Here is a 12,637-nt window from a genome sequence, read left to right on the forward strand (position 1 = left end):
GTTTTTTGGTGGTTTTTTTTTTTTTTTTGCTTTTTTGGCCTTGAGGCATGTGGGATCTTAGCTCCTCAACCAGGGACTGAACCTATACTCCTTGCTTTGGAAAGCAAAGTCTTAATCACTAGACTGCCAGGGAAGTCCCTGATGGATTTCTTATTTCTTCCATTAATGTCTCTGGGTGGAGAGTCTGTTTGAGTGCCCCCAAAGGAGACCCCCTATTACCTAGGCAAGTGTTAAAACACCCTTCACTTGTGGCATCCAGAACAAGACGATGACTCATGCATAGAGTGGTATTAGAATTCCCTAAACCCGATGGTAAAAAAAATACACAAAAATACTCAAAAACATCATTGAAAAACAAAAATGGTACCATACACAGATCAGGAAATTTTAGTTCAGGAAGTACAAGGGAGCAACTACAAAATGAAATAGCAATAGGAAGTCATAACTCAAAACATTTGAGAGATGGGAGTGATTTCAGGGGATCCCTGAGCTCAAACTCAGCCCTCCTTGGCCTGTGGAAGAGGGGCAGTTGCGGCAGCCTGAGCTAAATAAGCAGCTGGCAGCAGCGGCCTCCGTCTCAAGCTAGAGCAGTGCCCGTCAGACCCGAGCACAGTCACAGGGCAGCTCCTGACACTTAGAGGCAAGAACCTCCCACACCCAGAGGATACGTGTGACTTTATCACAGTCAAGACTTCTGCCACAACATGTCAAAATAACTCATTTCAGAAACATTGTCAAGAGGATATATGGCCTATTAAAAATGTTTATGAAAACTCCCTTTGCCTCTCATACTCTGAAGCTCCTCTCCGCTCCTATGATGTTTATCTCAAAAACTCCTCTCCCAGCTTCAGACTGAGCATCATTCCTCCATGAGGAATACTCCCCCAAACCTGGCCTCACAATGACCACCTCTTTTCTGCCTGTCGCAGCAAACACGCAGAGGGGGGAAAGCCTGAATCCTCTTGAGTAGACTGAGGAGAGAGGAAAGGATTACTTATTTTTATTCTAACAGAAAGTTCCATCACTCCTTGATAAAGCAGGAACCTGAGGAACACACAACTGGGTTTAGCAGGGATTCACAAATACACAGATGAGCAACTACCCCAAACTGCTAAACATTTGTGGAAATCCCGTGTCCTGAACGAGAGGTTCCAAAATCAACAAACCTGAAACTTTGGAATATATAAATCTCTAGAAACAGGACAGGAAATTGGAAATTCAAATGGACTATTTGCCACCTAGATCCTGGTTTCTAAATATCCTCCTCCCTAAAAGGAAGCAAAGAGAAATGGCTAACTCAACGGCAGGGGCAAGGAAAACACCACAGGAGCCTGGAACATCTTCACGTGCCCAAAAGTAGAAAGTGCTCAGAAACGACGGGTACGTGTCAAAAGGACGCAGGCGCCACCTTGATGAACTCACGGTAGCCAAGTTTGGGCCAGTTTGAGCATCAAAACAAAAAATGACCTAAAAGACTATAACTTATTGAATTGAGAGTCCATACTGACAATAAAAAATAAACAAAAACAGAAGATTTATTCCGCGTAGCAGAATGCCAATTAGTAAGTGTAAATGTAAAAATGGAATCAGAAAATCACCAGTCTGTAATCACTGATTCATCCAGAAGTTATAAATGGATGTTAAAATGCAGTCTCAAAGTATCTCTCATTAACATGCTAAGTACAAAAGGAAAACAGGAACTTGATAGCTGGGAAACTAGGTGAGCAGCACCTTAAAAAGGGCTCATCAATGACACCGTCAGTGAAACACTGATGCCATGGCATCCTGGTGGGACGCCTGAGGACACAAACATCATGTCCACAAAATCGCTGACCTTTACTCTAGAAAATCTTGGTGTCGCAAGACACAGAAGCTAGAGAACTATTTCAGATGGAAGGAGAATAAGGAGACAGGACATTTAAATGCAATGCAAGATCTTAGGCAGCCTCTGGACCAGGAAAATGTGCTCAAGGACTTCACTGGAACAATTAGCGAAACCTGAATAAGGTCTGCAGACTACGGTATTGCTGATAATCATTATGGTATAAATGTTAACTTTCCTGATTTTGAAAATTGTACATAATTGGCTATGTAACAGAGTTATCTCTGAAGGATTTAGGGGTTAATAGGCATGAGCTCTGTAATTTACTCCAAGTAGTTCAGAAGAAAGGATGTGTACGTGGATGTCTGTACACAGACACTCCAAGATGAGCCTTTGCGATTCTTGTATACATAAAGAATGGCAAAGCAGCCGTGACAAAATGTAAGTTTATAAATCTGGATGAAGTGTAAATGGCAACTTTACTTTGCAAAGTTACTTGTGCAACTTCTCTTGAAGTTTGAAATTTTTTCAAAATACAAATAAAGTTGAAATAAAATTTGGTTGTTGAAATAAAAACACTCAGCTGGACAGCAAAGCAAAAGGCAGGATTAAACATATGAAAGAGATGTAAGAAATATGGAAGCAACATCCATGGGACCTATTATTTGTGCAAAGCAGTTCTAGAAACAGGAAAGTGAAGGGGGAGGGAGAGCAGAGAAGGGAGGGAAGAAAAGGTTTTAAGGGAAGACTAACAGGACCCAATTAGTACTGAGAAACAGAATGAATATATCTAGACATGGCAAGTTTAAATTTCCAAACATCAAAAACAAAAATTAAATTGTATTCCCTGAATGAGAGGGGTTAAGTTAAACCAAAAAGGACTGAATCAGACACATATCAGACTTCTTACTGGCCACAGGGATGCTTGGAGACCATGCAGCAGAATCTTGCGAGGTGGACTCTCTCCTCAACCACACTACTAGCCAAGTGTGAAGAAAGAGTCAATTATTAATAATAGAAACTGCTTTTAAAGTGCTTGATTGCAATGCTTTCCCCTATAGTGTTGGTCCTTTTTTTGCCATAGCTTTTCCATTCTTTACTTTAGTGGTTTTCAACACTTACTTGGACTTTAGTTGCACAGGAGAGCAACAGAGAATGGAGCAACAGCTGTGCTTCAACCTGACTCTAAAGTTGCTTTCCAAAAAGGCTTTCTCTACCATAAAAAAAAAAAAAAAAAAAAGAGGCCCAAGTTCTTTCTTCCTCTTGCTTAAAAATACTTTGAATATAAGAATTTCATATTGACTTTTAGAACAATGGTAACATTTCAGGCTCCCTGTATAAAACCTAGGTCATTAGTGAGGTGGGGCTAGGGGGATCTGGGGTATCTGGAATCATTCTGAATTTCACTCTGGCCAAGTAACTGGACAACAACCAGGAAGGGGAAGTTCAGAGCAGTAGTAGGTAGGCCACACTTATTGCATCTAAAAAAGAGCATAACAATTCAATAGCAATTCAAAAGGTAATTATGGATTAGCCTTTCGGCTCTAGTCTCTGCTTCTATTTGAAATACTATTTTTCACACATCTTTGTACTTGAACTAAGTTTTTGCTTCCTGATTCCCAGCTTCAGGGTGACCTGCCCATCTGCTCCTACCATGAGCTCAGTGTTTAACTCCCCATGGCTGCAACAGTAACACTGCCGTTAGGTGGCCTCTGCCTGTACTTCTGGCCAGTCACCTGCAGTGAACTGTGTCCACTTTGGCTGTCCTGCTCCAAGGGCTGAAGTCAGGCTTTTTTTTTTTTAGCAATATGCATCTAACTGAAGTATGAAGTGCCAGAAATGGTTCATGTACTAGCAATAGGCAGGTAAATATTTCTCCCAGAAAATGAAGACTTAATGACTGAATTTGTGTCTGCTTAAAACTACCTATAAGGATTAGGCTCTTCCAGAAGAACAGTGTCTAAAAACATTTGGCTGAGCAGGATCTAAATTGAAGCATACAAGCTCTTAGTTGCACCATGTGGGATCTAGTTCCCTAACCAGGATCAAACCCAGGCCCCTTGCATTGGGAGCACAGTTGTGGCAACTGGACCAGCAGGGAAGTCCAAGTCAGCGTTTCAGAGACGGAAAAGAAGCTAGCGCGTACTTGATAGGCCCCAGAAATCCCTGATTCTTCTTTACCAAGCTGCACACCATGCTATTATTTCAAGAAATTGTCTTACATTGACACTAAATGAGGATAAGGAGTCTATAATAGGGTATCTCCCAACATATATATATATATATATATATATGTGGGGGGCGACATCAATTAGTCCCAACTCTCTTATGAGGATTTAACATGTTCAAAGGCCTAAGAAAAGGCATCACAAGGCACACTGACTGAATTTACACACAACTGAAAACAGCTCTGACAGGTGGTGAGACCAAGCGCAGGAGGGAAAATGGTGTTGCTACGGAAGAGAAGGAACGCTCCCTTTACTTCCCGGAAGTTTAAGCTTTGAAAAAAGCATTTGCTGCGGCAGGAACACTAGGGTCAGATAAATGGAATCCACTACTCTTAAAAGCAGCTACCTTCAGGCAAGAAATCAGGCACTCTATTAGCAGAAAGAGAAAAAACTTGCAAGAAATTACCTGGCTAGGTAGTGACATGAGCACTCCTACAGTGCTCCTGGGAGTGTAAATGAGGAACCTTTTTGAACAGCAAGGTAGCAGTATTTATCAAGAATCTCATTTTTTTTTTCCACCTCGAAGAACTTTTGAAAGTTCACATCCATTGTTTCCACTTTTAAGAGTGTAACCTAAGAAAATAAGTATATGAAGATTTCTATACAAGGATGTTCAAGACATTGATTATATTTTCTCAAACAATGAAAATAACCCAAATAGTCATCAGGGAATTATAAAAACAAATTGTTCCATCTACTTAGTGGAATGCTATGTAGTCAATTTTTTAAAAGATTATATTTTCAATTGATATGTAACAACACACTGTGATCTTAACATTGTAAACAATATGCAGCAGCAAAAAAGATTGAAAAGAAACATTCAAATGTAAGTAGCGGCACTATCTGGCAATAGGATTTTGAACGATTTGTTTCTTTCTTCTTTCCTAGATTTTCTTAAATTTCTGTAATGTGTACATATTTTTAGAATTAGAAAATAAACTTTAAGGAAAATAACCCTCAGCTATAATAGGCTTGTAATTCATCTTATAATTTATCTACATAAAGGAAAGACTGTGTGGTCACTTACCTGCCTGTGGCCCATACTGGGTTTCTGGTGGATGAAATGTGCATCTCAGGGACATCAGCACGCACGCTAACTTAGTTGTTATTTCATCAGACACGAACTTCTGACACGCAAAATAGTCAAAGCAGAGTTTCACAAAACACATCACTAAAGTATACTAAAATAAGGTTATTTACTTAGAAATGATACATTGTATGTAATCTAGAACAAAGCAATCAATGGTAAACTTAATAAGGCACCTTTTAAACCAGATGCTGTACAAAATACATTTAGTGTATTACATATCAAAGATGAATCTATATTTTTGGTGTTTTACAACTGCATAATAAAACTGCCTGTTTTTAACCCTTTTCAGTGTTTATGTACAACTTTCCTAATTCAGCTATAATGATACCTTCATTTTATACAATATATACTACACTTTAGTTTTTAAAATGGGCAAGGACAACAGTCACCAAATGGGCTTAAATAATTCCATTGAAAGCATAGTACAGAGCACAAGCTAAAATTACAATATATTTAATCCTTTGCAAAAGCAGTATTCACATACTGTCCTTATGGGACAATCATTACACGAAACTTCATGTGATGCTGCCCTAGATTTGATTTTTATGAATATGTCAGCTCTCTCTGCAATTTTCACTGGGACCCTCATAACAGCACTGAGGCAAGAAGATGAACTGCTACACTACTATTTTAACATCTGACCCAAGCAAACAATAAATATTACCACTTTTAAATAGTACAAGAGCTGCTACAATCTTTTTTAAAAAAATTAACTCATATTTCTGCAGTCTAAATTATCTTAGATATTTAGAAACATTTCAAAACAACATGAAACACAGGTAATTTAATTTATAAAATCTTGCCTGGAATAAATTATTCAAATTTTGATCTTGGGCCAAGTTAGAGATGCATGATTCTTTAAACTGAATTGCATTTTTGTTCTAAACAAAAGCAAAGCATCTGGGGGAAAACAGATACCAAATATTTTTTTTTATATGGTGAATAAATTAAAAATCTGGCACATTCTAGGAAAACATCATTTCCAAAAACCTTAAGTCACTTTTTAAGGTCAAAAACACTCCTGAAATTGGAAAGGCAATTTAAAATGGTGATTGCAGTATCTTTTGTGAAAACAATTCCAGAGAAACCAGATTCAAATTTTATGCTTCAGAAACTTGTCCAATAAGAAACACAGGGAAAGCTTAGAATAGACACACTGAAGTCAATCTTAGTATGTCTTTGATTCTAGAGATATTTACCAGCAGAAAGAGAATTCATAAGGAGACTTTTCTTTGAGGGAAGATTAAGTTTTGTTATATTCAGGTTTCTTTGGTTTTTTGTTTTTATGCTTTACTTAAAGGGATGAGAGGACAAAAGCTACAAATTTTTAAGATGCTAAGTTGTAAGCAGGACCAAATAATGACTTCAAGGGTTTTACATGTTATCTACGGTGCTATGAAATACTTCCTCTTTTACTCTTTAAATATGAAGTCAGAACCTTAAGAGTAAAAGAAGGAGAGAAAAAAATAGGTTTCATGCAGCTTTTTTTAGACTTTAGAATTTCAAATATGACATCATTTGCTCTTTAAGGACCATTAATATTAAAAAACATCTTTCATTAGAAAATATTTTTATTGAACAAGTTTCTACAGTTAGTCCTTGATATCACTTTTAATAGATCAATTTAATTAAAAAATTATAATGGTCATATAGTACCTGGAATTTTTGCTTCCACATAATATTTTAACATTTCTAAGAATACTTCACCTTTCTTTACATTTTCCTTTATTAGGATGACAAATTATTTTCAAGATTTATAGTTATCAAATAAAAAATAAATCAAGGTTAACTCTAACTAGATCAGAGCTCATAATTATTCTTAAATTACATGGTAAGTTAGATTAAAACACCTATATTTCTCAGTATAGTGATGGGGAAAACATTCTCAAAGAGCAAGTTATTGGGTAATTTACTTATCTTGATGAACACTCCAAACTTTAGTTACGTTAGATGCAAATTATTAAACTTGGTCAAAACTGTTAAAGCAAATTTCAAATTTGTGAAATTTGACCAATATATAGTTTCATCCTTAAATGTCAATCACATTTTTGGTAATGGACAGATACGGGCTGATTCCTCCACTTTGAAGTTTTTTTTCCACTATGTTGTTATAATAATCACATTTATTTTATGCTGTATTCAAGAAACTTCTCACTTTATGCATCCATGAGTTGTTTGTTCAGAGTAAGACAGTCATATTTAAAAAGCATTACAGAAATATAATAAGTAGATCAGAGTTACTCCTTGGGTAAACAAGGCATCCATGAAATATCTATTATATTCAAATATGTTACTGAATAACAGCTGTATGGTATAGATATAGGTACTGACTAGATATTGAACTTTTTGCCTGACTTTTCACTGTCTTCACAAACTTATGAAACCAAAATCATAAAACTAAAAATTTTAAATGATTTAAGTGTCTAAAATAGTTGATGATAAATGTGTATTAACTCTTGAGATAGAAATTTCTAATTTGAAGATACCTTCATAAACAGAACTGAGATGATGGCGTCTTAATGAAAGTCTATACCTGAAGTTAAACAAAGTCCTAGATCTGATATACTGTTTTGAATTAATTGTGAAGATTTTACATGTAGTTTCTACTTTATATATTTTTCTGATGATCTTTTAATTTTTTTCCCTTAAGGATGGGATATGAGGTACGCATGAGCTGGTTTCTATAGTATGAATGTATGTACATGTATAAAATATGGTTGTAAAGGAGCAGGTATTTTGCAGGTAAAGCATATTACACACGAAATATAAATAACTTCCCTTTTAAAAGTTACTGAGAATAAAGAATACAGAATATGGTTATAGGCACTTACATTGCTATTCATTAATTAGTATTCACTTCAATAAGAAGTGTTTTCTTTAGAAGGTTCATGGCATTGGAAGGTCCAACTTTGGACAGGATGCTTTTCATGACAATAATAACAATTAACAAAAAAAAATTCTGTGGTGGGAGGAAAACAGTCCAAATTTACATACACTTTTAATTATTTTTGGCCTTTATATTAACTTTAATGTTAAAAAATAAAGTTGGTGGAGAAGTTAGCTCACTTGCAAGGTAAATGGCTTTTATGTGATTGGCAAATCTTGGTCAGATAATGCATTTTTAAAGCACAAAACCAACAGCCACCAATATCTTCCTGTGCATTCACAAATTATTTTCTTCTAATTCAAATGGCAGCAGAGGAACTCTGGTATGCACGTATGTACACAGACACACACACATCACCAAGGCATGACAAACTGTCGTAAACGAAGCAGTACTGTATCCCAAACAGAGCATAATCCATAGGCTGTTTACAAAGGTAGAATACAAATAGATTAAATTTTTTCAGGTAGAAGGCAAACGTGTATATTTCTCCATCTCTGCTGAATTCATTTATCTTCTCAAGGCTTTCACAGAAAGCACCATTTTATGAACAGGTAATTCAGTACCCAGAGTTTGACTGGAGACTTATTAATCGGGATTGAAGTCTTGATGCAGTTCATAAAAATCCAATTAAAAAAAAAGGCATCAAAAACCACATTTAAAATAAAGTTGTCCATATATAAAGAATGAAGTGTTTAGAAGTTCCCAGCTTGTATTCTACAGAGTACTGAAAGGTTTAATATTAGCAGCCTGTGAAGGTGTAGTGAGGAAAGAGTCTGAGAACCAAGTTAACATCCTCATTCTATTCTAATTCCACCATTCCTTGGGTGAAAACAGTCTTGCAGTCTAGAATTTCTCCTCATGACTTTTTATCTGTCAAATCTTTACATCTTGGGATTCAACCATCTTGGCAAGTGTCTTCTTGATTCTCAGAGCTGTAAGTCTGGAGGCTGGATTGTGAGCCCAGCATTCTGACATTAGCTTCAGAACTGCTCGTAGACACTGAAAAGTAAAGAGAATGTCATGAGCGGGCAAGGGTCTTTGGCAACACTCAGCAATCACTTCCTGAGAGGACTGAATCCGACTTACTTCATCACTGTTCCATCGATTAGACACAATTGGCCGCAAACGTTTAACACACACAACCTCACGCATATCCTCGTATGATGGGTCACTGGGTACCATGTTATAATACGGCAACTGGTACTCTTCGACTATTCCTGTAGTGAGTGAGAAAACAGTGGGCACAAAAATGGTGGCTGGAAAAAATACATCAATCCGTTCAGCACTTCTTACTGAACTAAGGAACTAAAATTGATTCCCCCAGAAAGAAGAAGAGATTACTGAGCAGATGACTCACATTTAATAGTAAATGTGTGTTCTACTCTTCTTTTTAAATATCTAATTATTTTCTATATCCCTACTATAGCTGTCCATATTGAACATGCCAATATCCCTTAAAATAAGCAAAGTGAACCATTCAACCTAAATTTTTAGTCTTATTTTTTATGTACACAGTTGCTCCTACTAATAAACAAGTAGAGTCTTTTCTCTGCAGTAGAAAGACACCGTGTATGTAGAAATGAGTTAACAAGGCAGACCGGAAACTGCTGTCTGGATGAAAGGCCTGCTCGGAAGACTGGTACTTAGCTGGCATCTGGGAACTTGCCTGGTGAACAGCTCTATTCATAGAGATGAAAAGGGTGGCCTTTGTAACTAGACCATTTGTGCAAACAATATAATTTATGCTGACCACCTGCTTTCTTTCTAGAAGTTTGGAATTTTGATACATGCCAAGCAGAGGATGCCCATGTGACCAGCCTCCAAAAAAATCTCTGGGTACTAAACCTCTAATGAACTTCCCTAGATGACAATATTTCACATTTTTACAATTCACTGCTAGGGGAATTAAGCACATCCTGAGTGACTCCACTGGGAAAGGACTTTCGGAAGCTTGTGCCCGATTTCCTCTGAACTTTCACCCCATGGGCCTTTTCTTTTCCCTTTGCTGATTTTGATGTGTGTCCTTTCAGTGTAACAAATCTTTGCTATGAAGACAACTATACACTGAATCCTGGGAGTCCTAATGCAATGACAGAACCAGTGACTGACCTTGGAGCTCCCTGACACAGATGACATCTAAATTATGCCACTGGAGCTGTTATTTTTTGAATGATGAGTACACAGACATAATCAGAAACATGCTGCCTAAACTCCTACCTCCTGTGATACAACGACGAGCCATTTCCCAAATGATCAAGCCAAAGCTGTAGATGTCAGCCATTATGTAGGGCTGGAAATGGTTTTTATTCAGGCTTTCATCTAGCACTTCTGGAGCCATGTAGCGTTTGGTACCCACCCTAGTATTCAGGGGCACATCAACTTCATTTGTGTCGCTGAAACAGAAGACAGAAAACGTCCAGGTTGAGGGAAAAGAAGAAAACCGTTTCTTCTCTATTTTCACTGCATTGTGTAACAGGCAGAATTTCTCTCTCTCTCTATGTGTGTGTGTGTGTTTGCATACACAACTAAATAAAATGAAAATCTATCTAATAAGTCTACATTTCCTGATCAGTAACCCTTGGGGCTAGGTGTATTTTGTAATTTAACATCTTTCAGATTTTAAAAAAGTATTATATCTTTTAAATATATGCTATGTATTATATAACATCTCCAGCAGGGTCTGGAGCAGTACTGAATCAAAATCATTACTAAGTCCACAGCAAAAAACTAAGTATGAATATTCATAGTTAACTGAATAAATAAAGACAGGAAATGCCTCAAATCAGTTCAGGTCAAGTTTTGTCACCAAATAAGTTCTGTGTCTCTCTAAGAAAGAGAACAGTACTGGATATAAAATGTGGTAGATAATTATGTCCTAGGATGAGTAAATGTGAAAACTGAGAGGCATCATTTGCTTTTTTCATTCTCATGTGATCCTTTGTGATTTAGGATTACTTTTTTTCTTTATGGGTCCAACCAACTTAGTTCTATTATGAGTCATGTTTACATAATCATACTGCAATATTTACTTTTTTTTTTAATTTTGGGAGTATATTTTAGAGTTTGAAGACATGAATGACCTTTTTTTTTTAGGTTCCCAGATCTGTTAAGATTTTGGAAACTATTCTGAAATGGAGATCAATATAATGTACTTTATATTTTCTTAAATGGCATCTGATGAATACTTGAGCCAATAAAAATTCCCCTGATAGAAAAAAACAACAGGATAGAAAACTGTCATAATGACAGAAGATTAAATTTTTTGTTGTTTGCTTTATTATGTACTTTAATTTTATGGCCTGAAATGAATTTTGAAATGTGAAATGGCTGCTGTACTCTAAGAGTTATAACATTAAAACAATTTCAATAGTTTCCTAAAAATGTGATATTCTCATCGTTTAAAAATATTGACAATATCAAGTGGTGATGAAGCCATGGCATACATAAATCTTGCTTATGGGAGTATACACTGATGCATACTTTCTAAAGGAACAATCTATTAATACAGTTTAATATATACATACTTTCTGCCTAGCCCCTTCTCCAGAAATCCACTATGAGGAAATACTTGTACAAGTACTCTGGAATATTATATATGGATAAAATACAATATTCATTGAAGCACTTTTTAAATAATAGACCCTGGAGGCAACTTTAATGTCCATCAGTTGGGTCATAGATGGGATAAATTATAGTAATCTATAAAATGGAAAACTTTCCATACTACTGTTAAAAAGAGTAAAGATCTATATAAACTGAAGTAGATGTCTAAGACAATAGAAAGTAGGAAATCAAGAATTATGTAGAGTAAGATGTAATTTTTGTAAAAAACAAAAACCACAATGAGAACAAAACACTAAGACAAACCTCCTCCCAAATCCTAATTTATAATTTACATAAGCACAAATACGTGTTTTGAGGGCCTCCCTGGCGGCTCAGATGGTGAAGGATTTGCCTGCAATGCGGGAGACCCAGGTTCAATCCCTGGGTTGGGAAGGTCCCCCGGAGCCACTCCTGTATTCTTGTCTGGAAAACTTCATGGACAGAGGAGCCTGGCGGGCTATAGTCCATGGAGTCGCAAACAGTTGGATACAACTGAGTGACTAGCACTTTCACTTTACTTTTTTTCACATGTTTGGAGTCCCACTGTCCTGAATACAAATACAAACAGGTAAATATCTTTAGGAAATTAAAGTAATTCCAAACACCAGGCAAAGAACTACTCACCTGTTGAACTTAACAGCAAGGCCCAGGTCAGCAATACAGCAACTTCCATTTTTCTTGATGAGGATGTTTTTGCTCTTTAGGTCTCGATGAGCAATTGCAGGCTTTCCTTGAGTGCCATAAATTTCTGTGTGGAGATGGCACAGACCACAGGCAGCCGAATAAGCCAACTTAAGCAGGGCTCTGGTGTCTAGTGTAGCACATTTCAGGAAATCATAGAGCGATCCGTTTTCATGGTAATCAGTAATCAAATAGAGCTGAGTCCAGGAACCTGTACCTTTAATGTCTGCTGCTATAAAACCTGTTCAATTAATGAGTTTAAAAGGTTAGTTATCAGAGGTGGCTAGGAAGAATAAAAGATGCTCATTCAGGATACTGAGAATACC

The 12,637-nt window shown here is 36.6% G+C and overlaps 1 protein-coding gene across 2 annotated transcripts in view; it reads right to left on the reverse strand.

Annotated features, from left to right (window-relative positions):
- Positions 1–5,222: 5,222 nt before the first annotated feature.
- Positions 5,223–12,637, reverse strand: part of BMPR1A (bone morphogenetic protein receptor type 1A) — a 135,988-nt gene continuing 128,573 nt past the window's right edge. For both annotated transcript variants that reach the window (XM_040242160.1, XM_040242161.1), the window contains 4 exons: positions 12,255–12,552; positions 10,245–10,420; positions 9,114–9,244; positions 5,223–9,026 (listed from right to left, as the gene is read on the reverse strand). In XM_040242160.1, coding sequence (XP_040098094.1) covers positions 8,901–9,026; positions 9,114–9,244; positions 10,245–10,420; positions 12,255–12,552 — 731 coding nt within the window. In that variant the 3' untranslated portion in view covers positions 5,223–8,900. The remainder of the gene's footprint in view (positions 9,027–9,113; positions 9,245–10,244; positions 10,421–12,254; positions 12,553–12,637) is intronic.

This window comes from Oryx dammah, unplaced genomic scaffold (assembly GCF_014754425.2).
Source record: "Oryx dammah isolate SB20612 unplaced genomic scaffold, SCBI_Odam_1.1 HiC_scaffold_6, whole genome shotgun sequence".
NCBI lineage: Eukaryota > Metazoa > Chordata > Mammalia > Artiodactyla > Bovidae > Oryx > Oryx dammah.